Genomic DNA, 26,340 nt, shown 5'->3' on the forward strand with positions numbered 1-26,340 from the left:
CAATGTTGGTCAGCGAGCACGGGGGTGATAGGTGAATGGGAATTTTTGTGATTAAGACATGGGCAGCAGAGTTTTGGATGACAGTTTATGGTGGGTAGAATGTGGGACACCAGCCAGGGGTGCATTGGAATTGTCAAGTCTAAAGGTAACAAAGGCCTGGATAAGGGTTTCAGCAGTAGATGAGCTGAGACAGGTGAAGTTACAAAGGTGGAAATAAGTAATCTTAGTGATGGTGCGGATATGAGGTCAGAAGCTCACCTTGGGGTCAAATGTGACACCAACATTGCGAACAGACTGGTTTACATTGCCAGGGTGAGGGATGGAGTCGGTTGCTAGGGAATGGAGTTTGGGGACCGAAAACAATGGCTTCAGTCTTCTCAATATTTAATTGGAGGAAATTTCCACATTGGATGTCAGATAAGCAGTCTGATAATTTAGCAATAGTCAAGAGAGGTGGTGGTGGGATAGAGCTGGGTGTCATCAGTATACATGTGAAAACTAACGCTGTGCTTTCAGATGTTCCCGAGGGACAGCAGGTAGATGAGAAGTAGGAGGGAGCCAAGGATATATCCTTGGGGGACACAAGAGGAAATGGTGCAGGAGCAGGAAGAGAAGCCATTGCAAGTGATTCTATGGCTACAATTAGATAAAAATGGAACCAGGTGAGAGCAGTACCACCCGGCTGAATAACTGTGGAGAGACGTTGGAGAAGGATGGTGTGGTCAACAGTGTCAAAGGCTGCAGTTAGGTTGAGCACAACGAGAAGGAAAACTTTTTCTTTGTCACAGTCACATAGGATGTCATTTGTGACTTTGAGGAGAGCTGTTTCAGTACTATGGGAGGAACGGAAACTGATTGGAGTGATTCAGACATGGAGTTCTGGAAAAGGTGGGACTGGATTTGGCAGGTGACATGTTCAAGGACTTTGAAGAAGAGAAGGAGGTTGGAGATGGGACAATAGTTTGCAAAGAAGGTAGGGTCGAGGGTTAGCTTTTTGAGGAGAGGAGTGATGACAGCAGATTTAAAGGAGAACTTGCAGTTGTAAGTGAATTGGGGTTTAGTTTTTCCAGGGATGGATGCAGAAGGAGGAAGGGTTGGGGTGCAGAAGTGGGATGTGGTTGGTGAGTGATAAAAGATGTAATTGATATGATGTGACTGGCCACCCCACATGTAATGGCAAGGAGTTGGCTGTGTAAAAGTTTAGTTTAGAGATACAGCACTGAAACAGGCCCTTCGGCCCACCGAGTCTGTGCCGACCATCAACCACCCATTTATACTAATCCTACACTAATTCCATATTCCTACCACATCCCCACCTGTCCCTATATTCCCCTACCACCTACCTATACTAGGGGAAATTTATAATGGCCAATTTACCGATCAACCTGCAAGTCTTTGGCATGTGGGAGGAAACCGGAGCACCCGGAGGAAACCCACGCAGACACAGGGAGAACTTGCAAACTCCACACAGGCAGTACCCAGAATTGAACCCGGGTCGCTGGAGCTGTGAGGCTGCGGTGCTAACCACTGCACCGCCATTCTTCTGGGCTTTCTTTGGATTCCTGAAACAAGACAAAACAATTGCTAACAATAGTTTCAACATAACAAATTAGAGGATTTATTAAATAACAAAATTATACTTAACAACCAGGCGATAGTTTACAAGTCGCACATAGTCTTTACTTCCTGCAGCACTTGGACACAGAGCAATGCTAGTTCTGGCCTCCTCTTACTACTTTTTCTTTCCTCTTCTCCAGTAAATCTGTGTGCCAAAGGCTGCTACCACATGGATTTTTAACCCTTTTCTGGAGGTTTACACCCTTAACCAAATGACCCTTCCCAGTTCTTTTATTTGGTCTCAGGTGCAGTGATCACTTTCTTATTAGTTTCTTAAAGTGACAGACAGCTGGAGCAGTACCATCCAATACACAGTCCCTTTGTTCTCTAGAAATAAGGGACCCCATGTTTTACAGGAATTAGGGTCATGTGGTTTCTGGGAATCATGCCTTATCACAAACTCAAAAACGCGACATGGTTTTCAAGAATTCGAACTCTGGTGGAATCCAGGAAAAGAGTGTGCACTTCTAATAGTGTCTTATAAATTAAATTATTGTGTGAAAAATGTTTTCAACTGTGAGGGTACATAAATATGATGCATAAAATATGGCAGCAAGATTTCAAAACCGTAGAATACAATCATAGAAGGTTTAAGGCACAGAAAGAGGCCACTTGGCCTATCGTGTCTGTGCCGGCCAAAAAATGATCTACCTATTCTAATCCCACCTTCCAGCATTTGGTCCATAGCCCTGCAGTTTACGGCACTTGAGGTGCATATCCAGACTCCTTTTGAATAAGTTGATGGTTTCTGCCTCAACTACCCTTTCAGGCAGTGAGTTCCAGACCATCACCACCCTTTGGGTGAAATTTTTTTCTCATCTCCCATCTAATTTTTCAACCATCACTTTAAATCTATGCCCACTTGTCACGGACCTCTCTGCTAAGTTGAATAGACCCTTCACCTCTCTATCCAGGCCCCTATCAATTTTGTACATCTCAATCAAATCTCCCCTCAGCCTTCTCTGTTCCAAGGAGAACAACCCCAGCCTATCCAATCTTTCCTCATAGCTGCAATTTTCCAGTCCTGACAACATCCTCGTAAATCTCCTCTGTACCCTCTCTAGTGCAATTGCATCCTTTCTGTAATGAGATGACCAGAACTGCACACAGTACTCAAGTTATGGCCTAATCAATGAGCTGTACAGTTCCAGCATAACCTCCCTGCTCTTCTATTCTATACCTCGGCTAATAAAGGAAAGGCCATATGCCGCCTTAACCACCTTATCGACCTGTCCTACCTTCAGGGATCTGTGGACATTCACTCCAAGGTCTCTTACTTCCTCTACACTTCTCAGTATTTTCCCATTAATCGTGTATTCCTTTACCTTTGCCTTGTTTGACCTCCCCAAATGCATCACCTCACACTTCTCCAAGTTGAATTCCATTTGCCACTTGACTGCTCATCTGACCAGACCATCAATATCTTGCTGCAGCCAGAGCTATCCTCCTCGCTATCTACCACACAGCCAATTTTTGTGTCGTCCGCAAACTTCTTAATCATGCCCCCTACATTTACGTCCAAACCGTTAATATACGCCACAAAAAGCAGGGGATCCAGTACTGAGCCCTGCGGAACGTCACTGGAAACAGCCCTCCAGTCACTAAAACAGCCGTCAACAATTACCCTTTGTTTTCTGCCACTGGGCCAATTTTGTATTCACCTTGCTGTGTTTCCCTGAATCCCATGGGATTTTATTTTTTTAACCAGTCTGCCTTGTGGGACTTTGTCAAAAGCCTTGCTAATATCCATGTAGACCACATCGACTGCACTACCCTCATCTATCTTCCTTGTTACTTAAAAAAATTCGATCAAGTTGGTCAAACCAGATCTTCCCTTAAATCTATGCTGGCTATCCTTGATTAACCTGTGCCTTTCTAAGTGACAGCTTATCCTGTCTCTCAGAATTGATTCCAATACTTTTCCCACTATTGAGGTTAGACTGATCGGCATATATTTGTTCTATCCTTCGCTCCCTTTTTAAACAGAGGTACAACGTTAGCAATTCTCCAATCCTCTGGCACCACACCTGCGTACAGCGAGGACTGGAAAATGATGGTCAGACCTTATGCTATTTCCCCTCTCCCTCTTTTTAATAGCCTAGGATACATTTCATCTGGCCTGGTGATTTATCAATTTTCAAGGATGCTAATCCCATTAATACTTCCTCTCTCCCTATGTTTATCACATCAAATACTTCACACTCTTCCTCCTTAACTACAATATCTGCATCAACCCCCTCTTTTGTGAAGACAGACGCAAAGTATTCATTAAGAACCATACCAGTATCTTCTCCTACACATAGGTTACCTTTTTGGTCTTTTATAGGCCCTACTCTTTCTTAGTTATCCTCTTACTCTTAATGTACTTTCAAAACATCTTTGGGCTCACCTTGATTTTGCTTGCCAGTATTCTTTCATGCCCTCTCTTCGCTTTCCTAATTTCCTTTTTGATTTCACCCCTCCACTTTCTATACTCCTCTCAGCTTTCTGTAGTATTGGGTTCTTGGTGTTGGACATAAGCTTTCCTTTTCTGCCTTATCTTGCCCTGTAGGTTCCTTGACATCCATGGGGCTCTAGATTTGGCCGTCTCACCCTTTTTCTTTGTGGGAACATGTTTACTCTGAACCCCTTGAATCTCCCTAACATAATACAGACCTGAAACGCTAACTCTGTTTCTCCCTACACAGATGCTGCCAAACCTGCTGAGTATTTCCGGCACTTCCTGCTCTCATTTCCAGTAGGGGTGATAGGATGATGCTGAGTAGCAGAATGCCTGGTAAATTAGCAGGGACATGGTGGGCAATTGTAGTTTCTCTATTATAATATCCCCATCTCTGGGGATAGGCTGTCTACTAATAGTCATTATAAGCCCACCGACTCCCACAGCTATATCGACTACAGTTCTTCACACCCTGCCTCCTGCAAGGACTCCATTCCATTCTCCCAGTTTCTCCGTCTCCGACGCATCTGCTCTGATGATGCTACCTTCCACGACATTGCTTCTGATATGTTTTCCTTTTTCCTCAACCGAGGATTTCCCCCCACTGTGGTTGGCAGGGCCCTCAACTGTGTCCAGCCCATTTCCTGCACCTCTACCCTCACCCCTTCCCCTCCCTCCCAAAACCGCGACAGGGTTCCCCTTGTCCTCACTTTCCACCCCACCAGCCTCCACATCCAAAGGATTGTCCTCCGTCATTTCTGCCACATCCAGCGTGATGCCACTACCAAAGGCATCTTCCCCTCCTTTCCCCTGTCAGCATTCTGAAGGGATCGTTCCCTCCACGACACCCTCGTCTATTCCTCCATTACCCTCACCACCTCATCCCCTTCCCACGGCATCTTCCTATGCAATCGCAGGAGGTGTAACAACTGCCCATTTGCCTCCTCTCTCCTCACTATCCAAGGCCCCAAACACTCCTTTCAGGTGAAGCACAGATTAATGTACTTTTTTCAATTCATGTCGTGTTTGCAGTTGTCTTTAAAGCAGAGACATGGACGGCCGGTGGAACTGATGCCAGTGACGAGCTCGCTGTACAATGTGTCCTTGGGAATCCTGCCATCTTCCATGCGGCTCACATGGCCAAGCCATCTCAAGTGCCGCTGGCTCAGTAGGGTGTATATGCTGGGGATGTTGGCCGCCTCGAGGACTTCTGCGTTGGAGATACGGTCCTGCCATCTGATGACAAGGATTGTCCGGAGGCAGCGAAGATGGAATGAATTGAGACGTCGCTCTTGGCTGACGTACGTTGTCCAGGCCTTGCTGCCGTAGAGCAAGGTACTGAGGACACAGGCTTGATACACTTGGACTTTTTGTGTTCCGTGTCAGTGTGCCATTTTCCCACACTCTCTTGGCCAGTCTGGACATAGCAGCGGATGCCTTTCCTTGTTGATTTCTGCATCGAGAGACAGGTTACTGGTGATAGTTGAGCCTAGGTAGGTGAACTCTTGAACCACTTCCAGTGTGTGGTCGCCGATCTTGATGGATGGAGCGTTTCTGACCTCCTGTCCCATGCTGTTCGTTTTCTTGAGGTTGATGGTTAGGCCAAATTCGTTGCAGGCAACCGCAATCCTGTCGATGAGTCTCTGCAGACACTCTTCTGTGTGTGATGTTAAGGCAGCATCGTGAGCAAAGAGGAGTTCCCTGATTAGGACCTTCTGTACTTCGGTCTTTGCTCTTAAATGGGCAAGATTGAAACAACCTGCCATCTGATCTTGTGTGGAGGAAAATTCCTTCTTCTGAAGACTTGAACGCATGTGAGAGCAGCAGGGAGAAGAAGATCCCAAACAGTGTAGGTGCGAGAACACAGCTCTGTTTCACACCACTCAGGATAGGAAAGGGGTCTGGTGAGGCACCGCTATGCTGAATTGTGCCTTTCATATTGTCATGGAATGAGGTGATAATACCTAGTAGCGTTGGTGGACATCCGATCTTTGTTAGTAGTCTGAAGAGACCACGTCTGCTGACAAGGTCAAAGGCTTTGGTGAGATCAATGAAAACAACGTAGAGGGGCATCTTTTGTTCGCGTCATTTCTCCTGTAGCTGGCGAAGGGTGACCAGCATGTCAATGGTGGATCTCTCTGCTCGAAAGCCACACTGTGCCTCAGAGTAAACACGCTCTGCTAGCTTCTGGAGCCTGTTTATAACGTCTCGAGCGAAGACTTTTCCCGCTATGCTGAGCCTAAATAGTTATAGTGAAAGGCAAAGCATAAGTCCAAAGAGAGTACTAATGGCAGAATAATGAACAACTCTGTACGAAAGCAAAAACATGTAAACCAAGTTTAAGACTAGAACATGGTTAGAAAGGAAATTTTAAAAAAAAAATTAAATTAATAAATAAAACATAATGGGGCTCATGGTCTGAAATTGTTGAACTCAATATTGAGTCCCAAATTCTGTAGAGTGCCTAATTGGAAAATGATGTCCTGTTCCTCAAGCTTGTGTTGAGCTTCACTGGAACACTGCAGCAGGCCGAGGACAGAAATGTGGGCATGAGAACAAGGTGGTGAATTAAAATGGCAAGCAACCGGAAGCTTGGGATCATGCTTGCAGACCGAGTGGAGGTGTTTTGCAAAGCGGTCACCCAATCTGCGTTTGGTCTCCCCAATGTAGAGGAGGACTGTATTGTGAGCATTGAATACAGTATACTGTATTGAAAGAAGTACAAGTAAATCACTGCTTTACCTGGAAGGAGTGTTTGGGGCCTTGGATGGTGAGAGAGGAGGTAAAAGGGCAGGTATTACAACACCTGCGATTGCATGGAAAGGTCCCGTGGGAAGGGGATGAGGAGTCGGAGTTGATGGAGGAGTGGACCAGGATGTTGTGGAGGGAACGGTCCCTTCGGAATGCTGACAGGGGCGGGGAAGATGTATTTGGTGTGGCATCATGCTGGAGATGGCGGAGGATGGTCCTTTAGATGTGGAAGCTGGTGGGGTGGAAAGTGAGGACTAGGGGGAACCTTGACGCCGTTCTGGGAGGGAGGGGAATGGGTGAGGGCAGAAGTGCGGGAAATGGGTCGCACACGGTCGAGGGCCCTGTCAACCACAGTGGGGGGGAATTTTGGGTTGAGGAAAAAGGAAGACATATCGTAGGCGGTGTTGTGGAAGATTGCTCATCAGAACAGATGCGGGAGAGACGGAGAAACTGGGACAATGGAATGGAGTGCTTACAGGAGGCAGAGTGTGAGGAAGTGTAGTCGACGTAGCTGTGGGAGTCGGTGGGCATATAATAAATACTAGTGGACAGTCTATCCCCAAAGATGGAGACAGAGAAGTTGAGGAAGGGAAGGGATGTGTCGGAGGTAGACCATGTGAAGGTGAGAGAAGGGTGGAAATTGGAAGCAAAGTTGGTGAGGTTTTCCAGTTCGGGGTGAGAGCAGGAAATGGCACAGATACAATCATCAATGTACTGGAAGAAGAGTTGGGGGAGGGGGCCTGAGTAGGACTGGGACAAGGAATGTTCGATACCCCACAAAAGGACAGGCAAAAATAGGACCCATACGGGTACCCATAGCAACACTTATTTGGAAGAAGTGAGTGGAATTGAAGGAGAAGAATGTTTGAAAGTAAATTAATAATGTACAACCAAAAACATTTGATATGGTCTCCACATTGTGTTCTAGGTTTGGAACCTTTAGTTGATTAAAAAGCATCCTACAATAAATTCTTTCTTCCCTAATTTATAGAACAAGGGGGTCTCAACTGTTCTTCCGAGGCCACCCCTGTTATAAAGCCCCTGTAACCAAGCACAAGTATTTTTTTTCTGTATAAAATTTATCTATACAATTAAACATATTTTTGTTTGACTTACTTGATGTGAAACTTGATGCTGGTGCAGAGCAACCATTTTGTCAAAATATGGAGCTATCTTCAACAAAAATGAGTAAGAAGTGTGAAATGATTAACCAAAAGGTCAAAAAATGCATGCAGAGACTAAGTCTGAAAAGAGAAATGGCTAATCAAAGATAATGTTCAAAGAAAAAGTCTGAAAAGGGGAAATGGGTAACTGGAAAACAGAGAAATAGTAAACTAAAAGGTGCAAAAATTAATATACAGTGGGAAATCATTTACTAAAAATGGAAAAATACTTGCAAAGACCAAGTCCAAAATGGGAAATGGTTTACCAAAAAGTGGAGAAATGGTAAACGGCAACACGCAGAAATCAGTTAAAGGGGGACATGGTTAACAAAAAGCCAAAAATAATTTTCAGGCACTTTCTGAAGTGAGAAATGCTAAGCAAGTGCCCTCCTGAAGAGTGCTGCCCTCTGCAGGCTGGAGCCTGGAATTATTTGATTTGATTTTTTAGTGTTGATTTAGAGATACAGCACTGAAACAGGCCCTTCAGCCCACCGAGTCTGTGCTGACCATTAACCACCTATTTATACTAATCCTACACTAATCCCATATTCCTACCACATCCTCACCTGTCCTTATACTCCCCTACCACCTACATATACTAGGGACAATTTATAATGGCCAATTCACCTATCAACCTGCAAGTCCTTTTGGCTGTGGGAGGAAACCCACGCAGACACAGGGAGAACTTGCAAACTCCACACAGGCAGTACCCAGAATTGAACCCGGGTTGCTGGAGTTGTGAGGCTGCGGTGCTAACCACTGTGCCGCCCTATGGCTAATGATTTCCTGTTATGGACTTCACCTGATTTATATGGCTGTGGTCTGACTCGTTTTGTTCTGGAGTTCTGAGCCTGATTTCCTCCAGGAGTGGCTAATTGGAAAGCACTGTTGCTGGCAATACTATTTTGCTGCACTGGCCCTGATTAAGCGAGAGAAGAGGGTAGAACACTGACTCCACTACTGGGCTGGGTATACCAGGGGCTGGTTTTCCAGTAATAACTTTGGATTGGATCATCGGGGCTCCTCTAGGTCAGTGGCAGGTGAAAGAGCTTGCTGTGCTTGGGAGGACAATACTGAGCCTGTCTGGGTATGCCTTTGCTTGGCTGAATGACAGTAGTAAAGCGAAAGACTGCTTTCTGCCTGATAACTTGGTGGGTCCACAAATGACCGACTTGGCTGGGTCATCTTGGCTAGCCAGGCCGAAGGGTCACCCAATGATACTGCAACTAACCTGGTTGGCCACTGGCAAGCCGGTGGCTGGTCCTTGAAACTTATCGAGGCCGACTTCGTAAAACTGCAGGGATCAAGACTGCCATCTGTGGGTGCAACAGTCACTTTGCCTCAGTAATTGATTTTTAGTTTACTAGCCGGCTTCTCTGGGTGCTCTGGTCAGACCCATGTTTGTTCCAGAGTTCTGAATCCGATTTGGCAGACCCCTTGGGAGCTGCAGATCCTAGTTGAGAACCCTGTTCTAGAGGATATTTGCCTGCAATTTTGTAATCTCATTTACACCATCAGTGGTACAAATACTAGTTCATGGCTCAATCAAAATAGGGGAACAGAAGTTACAACAAAACCAAATGCCCATGTTTGTTTCCTCACCCAAAACATCTACGTATGGATATTTCAGCTCAGTACCTTGTAAATTCAGTTTTTGTTCTTTAATATTCCAACTGTATCTCTGTATTAAAGGTGCATAGCATGATAGATTTTTTTTTTGGGAAAACATGGGTTCCTATATACAAATTACAGAATTATATTTAACGATAGAGGGATTAATGAAAGGCAATCTACTATATTACATTGAATGTCCTTAGTGTTCAACTATTTGAGCTGCACTAATTCTGTATAACTGTTGAATTAAAAATGATCTAACTGGGATAAAAAAAATCTCCACCCAGTAGTTCAGCTGAGAATTGAAAAGAAATTACTTGAAGATATGGGATGATGATGCCTGACATTATTTGCTTCTTGGGCAAAGAAACTTACTGTAAACTCACATTTCTTAAAGATTTAGTTTCACTCTTCAGAACTTGACAACATTTGTGATGATTGGCAGCCCAGTATTCTGCACTCACTTCCTGATCTTTTTCACTGATTGAGGTTTGATTCACTTTCTCCTTTTGAGGTACAAAATCAATAATCCAGTCAATCAACTATCTATATAGTACAGCAGCATGATCTATCTATCTGCATAGTATTTTCACTCATTAAAAATGCAAAACTCTTGAATGACAATACATGTATAATTCTGCCTTTATAATGGGGTGGAAATATTATGCTACACACAGTTTTTAAACATGGCTGCATTTTAGTACACTATTAGAAGTGTGAGCTTTCGTATTTATTTTAACCCTTAAGTTCTTAGAAATGCATTCCATGAGGAGTATATAGAGTGTGGGTGTCAGTTCTAGGGCGATACATTTTTAGAATGCATGTAGCCAGCTGGTGGCCTATATATTTCAATGGAGAAAAATTGCATATGCCATGCAACAGAAGTTTGCCAAGACAAGATCATAAATCCCACTCAAAACCCAATACTTACTGCAGATGAAACAAGAATGATCAAGTTTTTTTTCATTTTATTTTTGGTATTACAATGCGCCATCTCACACTTGTGCATATTGAAATTAATTTGTCAATTACATGCCCATTTTGCAAGTGTATTAATGTCTTATATTTTGTTGCATTCTTCCTCAGTATTCGCTTTACTTCCCATTTGGGTCCACAAATTTTGAAAATGCATTTCTGATTCTCAAGTCCAAACATTAACATAAGTTGTGAACAATAATAGTCCCAGCACCTATCCCTGTGGAATACCGCTTCCCATCTTTTACCAGTCTGAGTAGTTACCCTTAATCCCCGCTCACTGTTTTCTGTTTAGTAGCCAGCTTGCTATAGATTCTGTTCCTTGTCCCCTGACTCCACATTTTCTGACTTTAGTGACATATTTACTATATTGAAGGCCTGTTGAAAATCCAAATATATTATATCTGCTACTGCATTACCCTTGTTTACTCTTTGTTATATCTTCAAAGACTTCAGTAAGATTGGTCAAAGTAAGTATTCAATATTTCTGCCAGTTGGCTGTCATTACCTGAGAATTTATCTTGTGTACCTCTTGGTGGCTGTCTGCCTATCCTGATTTGTCTTTTGTTATTTATGTATCTATAAGAATACTTTATTTCTTTTTATATTCCTTGATAATTTAATTTTGAAGTTCCTCTTAATTTTTAAAAACTTCTTTCTTTAACCTCTTTCCTTTTGTCATCCTTTCCCTTATTGTCTCTACTTAGTGTATGCCTTCTTCTTTAGTTTCAGTTTTGATCTTATCTCTTTATTCATTCCTGGTCTTTACAGAGATGGGATGAATGGAGATTTTTTTTTCATTTGCCATGATGAAGGGTCAAGGCACATAGTGCTGGATACCACCAAGGGTGGAAAAAGTAAAATAGAAGATAAAGTAAAACAGGAGGAAGTGCTTCTGTAACACTCAGATTCTAGGAGCAGGAAATGTTGGGAGTAGGAACTGGGGCTTGTTCCCACCGCATGAGGATGATGGGGACCAAATGAACACAATGTTAGTGGATTTGAAGAATAGAAGGACCATAAACAGGGGGATCAGGGAAGACACCTACTATGAAAGAATTGAAAGAAAGCAATGGGCCAATGAGAGCCGGATCCCTATGAGTTGCCAAAGCTTGTATGTTGTTCAGGAATGGACGGGACCTGCTCAGAAAATATGGAAGGGTGGTAGAAGTTTGGAATTCTCTTTCGCAAATGGCAATTGATGCTAGATCAATTGTTAATTTAAAATCTGGGATTGATAGAGTTTTGTAAACCAAAGGCGTTGAAGGAAATGGGACAAAGGCAGGTGGAATTAGGTCACAGATCAGCCATGATCTTGCTGAATAACAGAACAGGCATGAGGGCCTAACTGGTTTGCTCCTGTTCTTATTTATGTAAAAAGAAGGGTTGAGATCATGGTGAGCATTCTAATAACTGATATCTAGGTGGGTGGAACAAGGAAGAGGAAATTAATTTGGTTGAACCAAGAATGGGTTTTTGTGTGCACTTTGTAACTTAGAGAAATACATTGATTTAATAGTATGAGCAGGTGTGGTGTTGTCTGGGGTTCAGTGGACAGTTGTGGGTCTGAATCACAGTTACAATGTTTATGTGCTAATATGGAGTTGTGTTTAGCCTGCCCTGTCTTTTAAGATGAATGCTCTGGTGGAATCTGGAGAAATTGTTCCAAGCGGCACATCTTGAGGTCAATTAGACAGTAATTGGGAGAAGTTTCTGTAAACTGGCAGCTGCTATTTTCAAGAGGTTAGGTTTGCAGGATCTGAGCAACCATCATGCAATGTTTCACTTTCATTTTTATACTTCAGACAATTTTGAATTTTGGTGGACATGTGCTTGATGTGAGACTTTTGTATTTAGACTGGCACCTCTCCCATGGTGGTGCTCACAGTGCATCTGGCAGCTGAAAGGATTTGGAAAGACGTTTGTAAGAGATATGCACAGAGTAATGGAATAAGTATTTTTTGATTGATTCCTGGAAAATAAATGAGGTTTTTCTTCCCACTGGGTCCATATATGAACTATTTTGCTTCTTTCACATCGTAACTAAACATGTGCTTGCATCATTGGGTACTGGTCAGTTCAGGGGAAAATAACCGTTACTTAGGAACAGTAGGGCATTCAGTTCCTTGAGTCTGTTCTGCAATTCAATTAGATCATGGTTGATCTGTACCTAAACTCCATTTACCTGTCTTTGTTCCAAATCCCCTGATACCTTTACCTAATACAATTTTGTTGATCTCAGTTCAAGGTCATGTGGTTGCATATTTTTAATCAGCGTAATGTATGGGATGATGGTAAAATGGCAATGTGTTCAATTGCTTATCAAGTTTAAAGAGAAAGCAGGGGGGCCTAGCAGCCCCAGACACGTAAACCTGGGCCTGTAGGCACAAACCAGACCAGAATCAAGTGCCAGAGAGATGGGGAGAGTAACTGGAGGAATGGAAGGAATCTGTCTCTGAACAGTAAATAAACATATAGCTACTTGAATAAACAAAAATGTCTAATTCTTAAATTGTGTGTTGCATGTTCCACTTAGAAGTCTTAAATCAATGTTTTTTAAAATGGAAAATCCCATAATAAAAGGTCCATGTTGCTGTAATCCTTGTGATACACTAGGTGGTGCTGATAGGGGTTTCAATGTTAAATAAATGGTTTGAGAAATCAAACCTTGTCTGTCACATCACAGTATTCTGCAGGGTGCTCATATCTAGATTTTCTCCATGAATTAGTGATTTCTGAAAATAATTCATCGTTTTGTCCTTCAGTAGCTTAGATTTCTGATATCGAAGAAGAAAGTAAAAGGTATAGATGGGTTCAATCATGGTGTTGTACAATATCAATTGAATTCTCTTTGAGTCTTTTAATGCCTTCATTAAAATGCTTATTTGAAGACTGCTCTGTCCCACTGAAAGTATTGAAGTCTGACTCAGAAGCATGGAAAATTGGCACAAACGTACATGTTACTTCGTGGAGGCCTGTATGTGTGTTATTTGGCCTGGTCTTGGCTTTCCGTATCTAATCACTTCTCTTTTGAAAAGGTGCCCCACATATTTCAGAGGTAATGTAGGAGCTGAAGCTTATTAATACTGAGCTTATTTATGAAAACGTTTAATGTTTTTAAGTTTGATTTTTTTCATTACATACCAATATTGTTAAGAGTGTTTGTAAAATCCTGGCCCTGGCCTTTCACCCAGGCCCTATTAAATTAATATGTACCCAGAGTTCAGTGGCAGAAATTGGTGCCATTCATTAACATTACTGATCATCTTTGTTGGGGTTGTGGGGGGTGGGCCGGAAGCTTTAGTAACCAAATAAATTTTTAAGTGTGCACGTATGATGACATTATAAAGCTTGCACCTGTAGATGTTAGTATAGAATAGTTAAAACAAAATAAGTTAGTAAAGACTGGACTTTTACAAGTAACTCATACTGAACATTTTACATTTCTACTTTCAACCTGGTTCTCCCTATGTCTCGAGCCCGGTGCATCACCTCATTTTTATTACAACATTGCTTACAGAGCTAGTATAAATTAATGCACAAGCTGCATGTTACAAATGTTGATGCACAAAGTGGAAAGGTGATGTGTGGAAAGTAAGTATTTTCACAGAAGTAGTAAATCTGTGCATGTTTTATTTTCAAACAAACCATTAGTGTCTTCAGAAGCAGCACTGTAATATTAATGGTGTATATTCTTGTACAAACTCCAATCAATGTTCGGTCTCCTTAGTGGTCTGACATTTCTGTGCTTTAATAGGCTTGGTAGTTTCCCAAACTACCACGCTTGTGTTGATATGCACCCAAACACCCCTTTGCATCAGTGTAAGAGTGACAGTACAATTGGAGTATTAATGTTTTGTTCTATACTATGCTAGCATCATCAACTTCCCTTTAACTATGGTTTAAAACAAAAACGTTAAAGAAAAGCAAAACTTGCTCCCTTGTAAATCTCTGATTTTCACTGTCAAATCGAGAAGTGCCTTCCGAATGCTGGAGCAGGAGAGTAGAGGACGTTGACATGTTTTTGGTGGATAAGGTTTAGTTGCTTTTCACTACATAAATATTTACACAAGATTATTAAGAATATTTTCATCCTTGTGCTCACTTTCAAACATTCCTGTGGGCATTTGGATGAACTTTGGAAACACTGGCATAATGGTTCTTTAATGTGTTCCACTGCATTGTTACATACCCGTTTTTGCTCTGAGGTCTGATTATTTTAATTTTCAGGTTGGTACATGTGCTTATAGAGAACCGCCCCTCCAAATACCCTGGAGATTTTCCATATTCTCGACTGCAAGTATGTCCACTTTGTGTGAAAGTTGTTAAAGATTTACCATTCGATGGTTTGAGAGGCCACAGGATAACCTAGTGCGAGATAACTGAAGTTAAGAATTTTAAGCAATTTGAATGAGCTAGGAGCGGTTTCTGTCACCTGGATGTTTTCCATGTTGTGAAAATGAAGCAACGTTAATTCGATCATGCTTGCAAGAAGCTTGTTTTTTTAAAAAGCTGCACACACCGCAAAATCGCTGACGTAAGCAACTCAAATGGAAAATATTGCTAAGGGACGAAGTGATTGGACGCAGACCCCGTCAATCAGAGCTTTTTTGTGAGCCTGCGAAGTTGTGAATGGAAGCTGAGGATGAATGGGCAGCGGCGGGGGCGGGGTTTCCGGTTCCAGGTTAGTTTGATACATTTCACGGATGTCAGTTTGATGAGACACGAGCCTGAATCCTAAATAGGCGGTGAGGTGTGTTTGTTCATTCAGGCTGTTTTTATACCTCATCCAGCAACCTGATCTATCATGACGTGCTTGAGGTAAATAATTGTTAATTGCATGCAGATCGGATTTAGTGTATCCAATTTAGTCGATGTTGCATTTATTTTTTGAGTTTATTATGTCTTGTGGCCTTTTTACCCTTTTTGAGTGCTTTTAGTTGCAGCCGCTGTCATTCGCTATGAATGCAGTTAGTGGGTGAGAAGATAGCAAGTAGGAGACAAACATTTGATTTAATATTGCAGCAACCATAGATCGTGCATTTTATGCGCAGTCTCGTGTCAGGCATTTTCGAGATGCATGTCTTGAGGCACCTGTTGCACAGAGGAACGATCCCTTTACGTACTGACAGTAACAGATCGTGATGGAAATCATTGCAGGTTTTACATGTGTCAACCACCCTACGCTACCCTTGTGCTCCATGTGGAAAGAGGGATTGGGTTTCGTTGTGCGCTCTTCAAATTCGCAACTTCATGCGATCACTCCACAGGGGAAATGGCATCTCCAAGTTCTGCAGTATTTGTTGTTCAGACACCTCACTTGGACGGTGGAATCATTCTGTACCAACGCTGAATCATAAAGAATTTTCCTACATAATTGTTAAGTCCCCCAAACTCTAATGGCTTGCTTAAAACAGGATCCGAATGCCGAAATTACTTAGTTAGACACACAACAGAGATGTGTCCCGGAGAAGTTAAACTGTGTCCTCATTATCTTGGGCTTTTTTTCTGCCTACAAAGTTTGCTGTCCTAACTCGCTATTGCAAAGTATATTTTCTGTTCCCGTTCTCTTTCCCCCCCGCCCCCAAACCATGTTATATCACGTGCAGTATGTTATGCTTTTTAATCTGGTTATTTGGTGGATTCCTAAATTTAAAATCCAACCTTTGCGCCGTCACTTTCGGCTTGAAACCGATTTTTAAGAGTTGACATACGTCGTTACACTGAAGAGTGTACGATTTGAAGTACCAACGGTTACTAAACGGCACTCGCCTGTTCACGATGGCAGGGAAATTGGGAATTTAACCTGTGGGGAGGCTGTAGCAATCGTGTCTCCAGTGTGTGGTGCAGTTGCTTTTGAACTGTATTTTGTTAATTTAACTCGATCACACCATTGGGCTCTTGAACTCCTCTCAGCTCCTTTCCAAACATCACCATGGGAAAATATTCAAATTCGTTAGTATGGCTGGTATTGCTTGAAAAAAAATCCCTGAAGCCAAGTGTCAAAAAACCAAATGATTTTAAAGATCTGAACAATCAACCATTATACTTGAGTTTCATGTTTAGAAAATTTCTGTCGTTTTTTAAATAGCACATTAGAAGGTTGTGGATTTTGAGAACTTTTTTTAAAGCGGGGAATTATTTGTAGTGGAATAATTCATTCTTTAAAAAAAATTGTTTAAAGTAGTGTTTAACTAAATATTCACATATTGGAGTTTGATGCATAATTTCTTGGTTAATTTAAAGGATTACTGTGAATTTGGTATTGTTTGTTGCCAGGGGACAATAGCATCATGATTCCACTGCCAGTCAGCTAAAATAAAAATCCATGGAGAATAATGGATATGGGAATGACTGTGTCTTTTTATTTTAAAAGGCCAGTTGGTGTCTTGTCCTGCAACAGAGAAGCTTGAATGGTTTGCAGCAATTTTTGTGCACCCTTAAATGAGATTGCCATATTTAAATTATTCCTATGTATCTGCATTTTTTAAAAATAACACCTGCTGTGGAGCTGTCTTGGTGTTTAGTGTTCTGACAGTCAGTGACAGCTAAGCTGTTTTCTGTGTTTTGCGATAATTCTCCAATGCCAATATTTGTAATTGTGATATGCAATCTCGATACTTTTAAGTGTGTATAGTAGTTCATCAGAAAATAAGTTGGTTTATATTTTATAAAATATTTTCAAAAAAGCAATGTTTCTGCATTCGAAGCAGGACTGCAATTTTAAATAGAAGTAAAATACTGCAGCTGCTAGAAATCTGAAATAGAAAGAAGAAATGCTGGAAATAGTCAGCAGGTCTGGCAGCATCTGTGGAGAGAGAAGCGGAGTTAATGTTTCAGGTCAGTGAACCTTCATCAGTTCTGATGGGTCACTGACCTGAAACGTTAACTCTGTTTCTGTCTCCACAGATGTTGCCAGACCTGCTGAGTATTTCCAGCATTTCTTGTTTTTATTTCTGCACTTTTAAGTGTTGGGGATGTTGAAGTTGTAGACACATATTCCTGCTGAGTTCCATTCTGATTCAGTTTTACAGACAACTTATGGCACATTAACATCTAGGGCAAGGGATTGTCCTGAGGGAAATAGGGGGTAATGTTAATTCATAGTAAATTTTTCTGTGAGTGGCAAATCCCAGACAGTGCTTTGCTCAATGACTGCACTGAGTAGTGACCTAATGCATTGTACCATGAAGGGATGGGACATTGGTCTGCATTGCAATTCCCAACAAAGTCAGCTCCTGATTTCATTTGTTATATTAGGCAGTTGCCAAGTGCCATGCAGCACTCCATTTTCGGGAAGCAGCTGATCTATCGGAGATCATTTGCATACGTCTCCTAATGGTGAGCTAATGTAGGTCTATGAGCACAGGGTGATGGGTGAACAGGGCTTGATGTGAGTTTGGATACTATAAGAGAATTCAAATCTGATGCCAACTATGGTTTGAAACTTAAACCTTTTATTGTGTTGGCAGTCTTTGGACTATCTAACATGCATTATCTCACTTTTCCTCTGAGTAGAGACGTAACCTTCATCAGACCTTTCATTCTAGACACTCTACAAATAATGAATGAAAGATCAAGACCTTTATAGGTCTCTAGTCATGCGTGCTGTCCTTGATAATTCATTGTGTCCTGATAAGTTATTGTGAACAAGACCCCCAGAAATGAGGTAGTTCCTGTCAAAACATCAGATGCCAACTTGTTTACCAGCTAGGGCCCATTGTTTTAAAATGTTTTGACAACATTTTAGCCAAACCGTCACGAATCAAACATCCTGCAACTCACAGGGCAGTCAGCTAATTGGTACACTGATACATCAAATCCTAAAGTATCCTGTGAATGAACAATTTAACCGCTTCATTATTTTTAGCGACAGTACAAATCCACAGGCCGCCTGTGAGTTAAAAAGAAAGCAGAAACCTTAATCATATGCGATTAAACCAAATCGGAATCCTACATGTATATTTATGCACAAATCTTACAATATGGGTGGCGGAGTTCTGGGTAAGCATAAGTTAATGTAGAGTGGAAGATGGAATGTCATTCTCTCTGTCTTTCTATATTTTCTCTTTCTTGCCCACTATTTATCTTTCTTTCTCTCTGTCTTAACTCTGTCTTCTCTCTTTGTCTTCTTTCTCCTCCTCTTGCTTTCTCTTTCTTGTCTCTTCCCCTTTCTCTGTCTCTTTCTTTCACTCCTTTTTGTTACTTTTTCCATCTTTCTCCCTTTCTCTTGCTGTCTTTCCATCTTTCTCATTCTCTGTCTCTTTACTCTCTCCCATTTTCTCCTCTCTCTCCTGTCTTTCTTTTTACTTTCTTTCTCTCTTTGCAGCTGCATCGGTCCAGGCAAGTAGAGATTATTCCATGACACACTTTGAAATGTTTTTTTCTAGGTAGTGGAGAGGCTTTGAATAGTTGGGTATGTATTGGCCTCAATGATGGCCCTAAAGATGAAAGGCTGAGTTTTATGCCACCTGATAGCAATTTTTGGGATCCACATTGATGTGTTGTTAGGGAAAAAACTTCTTGCTGTGTAAATTGTTCCAGGAGATCTTTTGCCTCCCCCTGAGTAGGCAGATGATCCTCCAGATGATACCACTTCTGACAGTGGGCACTTAGAACTGTACTGGAACTTCAGTCTACATTGTGTGTTAAAGTCTGTAGTGGGACTTCACTTGCATATGAAGGTACAACCAACTGAGTTAAGCTAATACTGTAAAACTGCCATATAAGTAAGAAAATCAAGTTCCTAATGTGGAGATTCTTTACGTTCATTTCGCTTTACCTTTGCTTGTGTTGTCTAATTTGCACAAGGTGTGTCAATTGGGGTATGTGCTCTGGTTTTGCTAATATAATTGTGTTATATAGGTAACAGCAAAGGAGCTTCAAATTCTCTGAATTACATGCTTTATTGTATTTAATCAGTTTATTAGATTATGATGACTACATCTTGATGCAGTTTTTGGGTTAACTTTTCATCGGAGCAGTAGAACCCACTCTTGCTTTCTGAAATGCAGTGACTTAATTTTGAAATAAAATGTTTTCTGTTTGTCGACCAAATTCATCCTCCTTTTTACCATACATGTATGCAAATTCTACACAATTCTAAAGGAGGTGCAGGAGCAGAGGGACCTGGGTGTATATGTGCATAAGTCATTGAAGGTGGCAGGACAGGTTGAGAGAGCGGTTAATAAAGCATACAGTATCCTGGGCTTTATTAATAGGGGCATAGAATACAAGAGTAATGAAGTTATGTTGAACTTGTATAAGACACAAGTTCAGCCTCACCTGGAGTATTACATCCAGTTCTGGGCGCTGCACTTTAGGAAAGACATGAGGGCATTGGAGAGAATACAGAAAAGATTCAGGAGAATGTTTCCAGGGATGAAGAACTTCAGTTATGAAGATAGATTGGAGAAGTTAGGACTGTTTTCCTTGGAGAAGAGAAGACTGAGAAGCAATTTGATAGAGGTATTCAAAATCATGGGGGGTCTGGACAGAGTAGATAGAGAGAAACTGTTCCCACTCGTGAAAGGATCAAGAACGAGAGGGGACAGATATAAAGTATTTGGTAAGAGAAGCAAAAGTGACATGAGGAAAAACGTTTTCCCACAGTGAGTGGTTAAAGTCTGGAATGCACTGCATGAGAATGTGGTGGAGGTAGGTTCAACTGAAGCAGTCAAAAGGGAATTTGACTGTTATATGAAAAGGAAAAATGTGCATTTTTACGGGGAGAAGGCAGGGGAATGGAGCTGAGTGAAATGCTGTTTCAGAGCAGACACGATTGGCTAAATGGCCTCCTTCTGCACTGCAACGACTCTGTGACTCTGCCAGTTAATTCCACAACATCCTTCGCAAACAAAAAATGGAAGTCATGATTCAGGTCTGCTTGACATAGGTTGATGAATAAGACTATTGTTTTAGTAAGAAATTGTCTTTGTAGAAAAGTGGAAGGATCTTATTTCGTTAACATCTTGAGTCACATTCATGATTGCAGTAATGATCAAAGAAAGTTCTTGCGTAAAGATGATGTAGAGAATCTGCTGGGCCAAAAAATATATTAGTGGTTCCCAGGAACTTGTTTGTATACAGCACATAAAAGTATCTCTATGGGATTTTTGATGTTTGTAACAGTTCCCTCTAAATCAAACATTTTTATGCTTCAATTGTCATAAGTTGATTGATGGGATTCACTTTCTTTAATTTTGTGTGAACTTCATTCTTGGATGTGGGTTCCTCGTGTAAATATTAAGTGATTACATTTTTTAGTGCTTTTTCTCGCCGATCTGATATCCTAAATGAGATGGATCCCTACCAAACAATTCAGTTAGAAATTGCACGGTGTTAAGCTGTTGATGCTAGTGGAATGCAGAATTATTAATATTTATTATGATTTCATGTGATTATTTAACTTGGTTGAAACGACATTGCATAGAAAATTCAAAATCTGGTTTGTCTTACCTTTAACACGGATAACTCCCAAGGATAAAATGGTGGATTTTTTCCACAACAGTAGAGCAATGTTAAAATAGTTAATTGTGGTAAGATTCTTTTTTTCAAAGTCCCTGTGCACTTTGAAAAGCTAAGTTTTCCTGATACATATATTTATGTTTTTAAAAAATAAACTGCAACGTCTATCACCTGACAGTTTTCTATTCTGACTTTTGGGAAAAGTTTCAAGTGTCCTTTTCAGTTCTAACAACAACTACTAAACAGTTCTATTGTACTGTGGCAGTGAACTAATCAATCCCTTGTACTTTCTTTTCAGAGAAAATGCTCTATTTGGAATGGGAAATCCCCTTCTTGACATCTGTGCTGTCGTGGACAAGGATTTCCTTGACAAGTAAGTTTCCAAGATACCTTGATTATATTTGAGTCAACAAAAACATTTGTGAGTTATGTTAATAATGATATGGGCTACTGTTTTTTGGATTTTGATCCATATATGCAATAGAGCCTAGAACATGTAGAATGAATGTGAAAATTGTACATCATACTAAAACAGCTTCCATGAATTAAAGTTATCATTTTGAATGTACAGAGAAAACTACCTCACCAACAGAAAATACCCTATTAACATTGGATCTCCATGTTAGCTAACAGGTTGTATATTACATGGAAAGCACTCATGTCCTCAGGAAACAATATTTCATCCAAATTATTTTGAGTAATAGGACAACAAATCTGTTTATATTTCTTGAATGTACAGTGTAAGATACCAATAAAGGCAGAATGGAACATCAAGCTTCATTTTGTCATAGCTATTAAAATCAAATCATCTCAACATAGGGAAAAAGCAAAAGTGGATGTAGGGAGGATGTAACTAGTAGAGTTCATGAGGGGGAGCCAGTGGATGTGGTTTATTTGGACTTTCAGAAGGCTTTCAACAAAGTCCCACATAAGAGATTAGCATGTAAAATTAAAGCGCATGGGATTGGGGGTAGTGTATTGCGATGGATAGAAAATTGGTTGGCGGACAGGAAACAAAGAGTAGGGATAAATGGGTCTTTTTCCGAATGGCAGGCAGTGACTAGTGGGGTACCGCAGGGATCGGTGCTAGGACCTCAGCTATTCACAATATATATTAATGATATAGATGAGGGAACAAAATGTAATATCTCCAAATTTGCAGATGACACAAAACTGGGTGGGAGGGTGAATTGTGAGGAGGATGCAGAGAGGCTTCAGGGTGATTTGGACAAGTTGAGTGAGTGGGCTAATGCATGGCAGAGGCAGTATAATTTGGATAAATGTGAGGTTATCCACTTTGGTAGCAAAAACAGGAAGGCAGATTATTATCTGAACGGCTATAAACTGAGAGGGGGGAATATACGACGAGACCTGGGTGTTCTCGTACACCAGTCGCTGAAGGTAAGCATGCAGGTGCAACGGGCGGTAAAAAAGGCAAATGGTATGTTGGTCTTCATAGCGAGAGGATTTGAGTATAGGAGCAGGGATGTCTTGCTGCAATTATATAGGGCCTTGGTGAGGCCACACTTGGAATATTGTGTGCAGATTTGGTCTCCTTATCTGAGGAAGGATGCTCTTGCTATAGAGGGAGTGCAGTGAAGGTTTACCAGACTGATTCCTGGGATGGCGGGACTGACGTATGAGGAGAGATTGAGTCGGTTGGGATTATATTCGCTGGAGTTCAGAAGAGTGAGGGGGGATCTCATAGAAACCTATAAAATTCTAACAGGACTTGACAGGGTAGATGCAGGAAGGATGTTCCCGATGGTTGGGGAGTCCAGAACCAGGGGTCATAGTCTAAGAATACGAGGTAAACCATTCAGGACTGAGATGAGGAGAAATTTCTTCACCCAGAGAGTGATGAACCTGTGGAATTTGCTACCACAGAAGCAGTTGAGGCTAAAACATTGTATGTTTTCAAGAAGAAGTTAGATTCTCTGGGAAGCCAGGGAGGAGATTGCAGAGCCTTTGTCCTTGATCTTTATGTCGTCATTGTCAACAGGAATAGTGCCAGAAGACTGGAGGATAGCAAATGTTGTCCCCTTGTTCAAGAAGGGGAGTAGAGACAGCCCTGGTAATTATAGACCTGTGAGCCTTACTTCGGTTGTGGGTAAAATGTTGGAAAAGGTTATAAGAGATAGGATTTATAATCATCTTGAAAAGAATAAGTTCATTAGCGATAGTCAGCACGGTTTTGTGAAGGGTAGGTCGTGCCTCACAAACCTTATTGAGTTTTTCGAGAAGGTGACCAAACAGGTGGATGAGGGTAAAGCAGTGGATGTGGTGTATATGGATTTCAGTAAGGCGTTTGATAAGGTTCCCCACGGTAGGCTATTGCAGAAAATACGGAAGTATGGGGTTGAAGGTGATTTAGAGCTTTGGATCAGAAATTGGCTAGCTGAAAGAAGACAGAGGGTGGTGGTTGATGGCAAATGTTCATCCTGGAGTTTAGTTACTAGTGGTGTACCGCAAGGATCTGTTTTGGGGCCACTGCTGTTTGTCATTTTTATAAATGACCTGGATGAGGGTGTAGAAGGGTGGGTTAGTAAATTTGTGGATGACACGAAGGTCGGTGGAGTTGTGGATAGTGCCGAAGGATGTTGTAGGGTACAGAGGGACATAGATAGGCTGCAGAGCTGGGCTGAGAGATGGCAAATGGAGTTTAATGCGGAAAAGTGTGAGGTGATTCACTTTGGAAGGAGTAACAGGAATGCAGAGTACTGGGCTAATGGGAAGATTCTTGGTAGTGTAGATGAACAGAGAGATCTTGGTGTCCAGGTACATAAATCCCTGAAGGTTGCTACCCAGGTTAATAGGGCTGTTAAGAAGGCATATGGTGTGTTAGCTTTTATTAGTAGGGGGATCGAGTTTCGGAGCCACGAGGTCATGCTGCAGCTGTACAAAACTCTGGTGAGACCGCACCTGGAGTATTGCGTGCAGTCCTGGTCACCGCATTATAGGAAGGATGTGGAAGCTTTGGAAAGGGTGCAGAGGAGATTTACTAGGATGTTGCCTGGTATGGAGGGAAGGTCTTACGAGGAAAGGCTGAGGGACTTGAGGTTGTTTTCGTTGGAGAGAAGGAGGAGGAGAGGTGACTTAATAGAGACATATAAGATAATCAGAGGGTTAGATAGGGTGGATAGTGAGAGTCTTTTTCCTCGGATGGTGATGGCAAACACGAGGGGACATAGCTTTAAGTTGAGGGGTGATAGATATAGGACAGATGTGAGAGGTAGTTTCTTTACTCAGAGAGTAGTAGGGGCGTGGGATGCCCTGCCTGCAACAGTAGTAGACTCGCCAACTTTAAGGGCATTTAAGTGGTCATTGGATAGACATATGGATGAAAATGGAATAGTGTAGGTCAGATGGTTTCACAGGTCGGCGCAACATCGAGGGCCGAAGGGCCTGTACTGCGCTGTAATGTTCTAATTCTAATATAGCTCTTGGCTTTAAAGGGATCAAAGGATATGGGGCGAAAGCGGGAACAGGTTACTGAATTGGATGTTCAGCCATGATTGGAATGAATGACGGAGCAGACTCGAAGGGCCGAATGGCCTACTCCTCCTATTTTCTATGTTTCTATGTTAATTCAGCAGAAAATTTAACATTACTGTGAAATGGTAGCCTGTGCAAGAATTCAGTTAAGTTTGGGTACCAAAATTTATAGCTATAATTGGGAGTAAATCAAGTTCATGAATTTTATTGGAGCAGTGCAATTTACGTTTGTGCCCAGGAAAGCCCTGCATGAATCTGGAAAGACTGGACAGCTTCTGGGTTGCTTTTTTAAAGTTGGAAAAGTTGAAACTAAAATGCTGCAATAGAATAGTTTAATATGGGATCTGACTGCTTATGCACAGTAAACATTATACATTTGCATGCTTTAAGCCATTTTCCTTTTCTTGTGGTCTTAGTAATTTCTACAGTATTTTATACAAATAGGCCACAAATGAAGAGACAATAAATCAGTGATCATATTTATACGGAACTTTTGTTCTGTTGGTTTTTTAAATGAAATTATAAGTAGTGGGTAAATTCTATAAAGCATATATGTATTCTCATTGTATTTTGTATTTATTTGAGAGAACTTAATTATCGCTGTTCAGAAGACACTGGTAGTTTGAGTATATCTTACATTTGTGAATGTAAATTGGTTTAGGTTATTGTAGAACAAATCAGGAAAAATAAAACTTGGACAGTAATTTTATGCCCCTAGAAATGCGTGTGATTTGAACTACAGCATTAATTGGAGCATAAACTGCAATATCAAGAGAATAACTGCAACAACAAGCAGAGTTTAAACTGATCTGCAAATAATGTTGCTACTGATATTGTTTCCCAACTCTCATGTTTTTACATCTTAATTTTTCTGTAAAATAACTTGAAACATAATTCATAAACTGGCAATATGGTTCTTTGAATAGGCTGACCATGGAAATCGTACTCATTTCCTTGTAGTTTGCTGACTTGTGCTAAAATGTTCTTCCCAAGTGCTTTTGGTAGCATTAGGTACAGTTATATTTCTGATTTGGAGCATTGCTTTTTGTGCTTTTAAGCTCTTGGGTAGCAAAACTTCTAAAGGGAGGCACATTAAAATGTAAGTTGGAAAAAGTCACATTGAATAATAAAGCTTCTGGAATCCAGCTTGTAATATCTTTCTTTGTTTTTTTATCTCTTTCCTTTCTCTCTTCCATGCCTCCACTCCTCTCCCCACTTCTCTCTTATGCTTTCCCTGCTTCCTCCAGTAACTCCTCTATTCTCTGTATCTCTTTTGTAATTTTCTTTGGTCATTTGCTTCCAGTCCCCGTCTTCCTTGCTGCGCCACCATCTTTCCCCTCCCCTCCACTCCATACCCGTCCGTCCCAATTCTTGTCTTTTCTTTCGGCATTTGTAATGCAATCAATACTGCAGCCAATTTGCATATATCTGTGTCCTACAAAGAGCCATACGAATTTCCCTCTTTGACTAGTTCTTTGGAATTTTTCCCCCAAAAATATACTTATAAAATTTGTAAAACTACATTACATAACAGTACAAATTTTGCATTAAATAAAGTGCAATACAGGTCCGGAATCTTCTACATTTACCGGATCAGGTCGACTAGGCCTCAGTTTAATACCTCTTCTCAAAGACAATACCCACATAATTACTGAACTGAAGTGTCAGCCTGGATTAATAGAATATGTTGTTCATACCTTTTTTGTCTGTTTTAAACATCATTTAAGTTAAGATTCTACTTAACTTTTTTCACAATAGTAATCTTTTTGGTAATTGGATCTTTAAAAAAATTTTTTTACCTTGATAAAATATGGCAGC

At 41.2% G+C, this 26,340-nt stretch overlaps 1 protein-coding gene across 3 annotated transcripts in view; it reads left to right on the forward strand.

Moving 5' to 3' along the window:
* The window catches only part of LOC137355466 (adenosine kinase-like), a 240,118-nt gene that overhangs the window by 2,494 nt on the left and 211,284 nt on the right, over window positions 1-26,340 (forward strand). For 2 of the 3 annotated variants that reach the window (XM_068020615.1, XM_068020616.1), the window contains exon 2: window positions 21,326-21,400. In XM_068020615.1, coding sequence (XP_067876716.1) covers window positions 21,326-21,400 — 75 coding nt within the window. Of the gene's footprint in view, window positions 1-15,263; window positions 15,382-21,325; window positions 21,401-26,340 lie in introns of those variants that run through there. The other variant, XM_068020617.1, reaches the window with a different exon arrangement.

Source organism: Heterodontus francisci, chromosome 42 (assembly GCF_036365525.1).
Source record: "Heterodontus francisci isolate sHetFra1 chromosome 42, sHetFra1.hap1, whole genome shotgun sequence".
In the NCBI taxonomy this organism is placed as follows: domain Eukaryota; kingdom Metazoa; phylum Chordata; class Chondrichthyes; order Heterodontiformes; family Heterodontidae; genus Heterodontus; species Heterodontus francisci.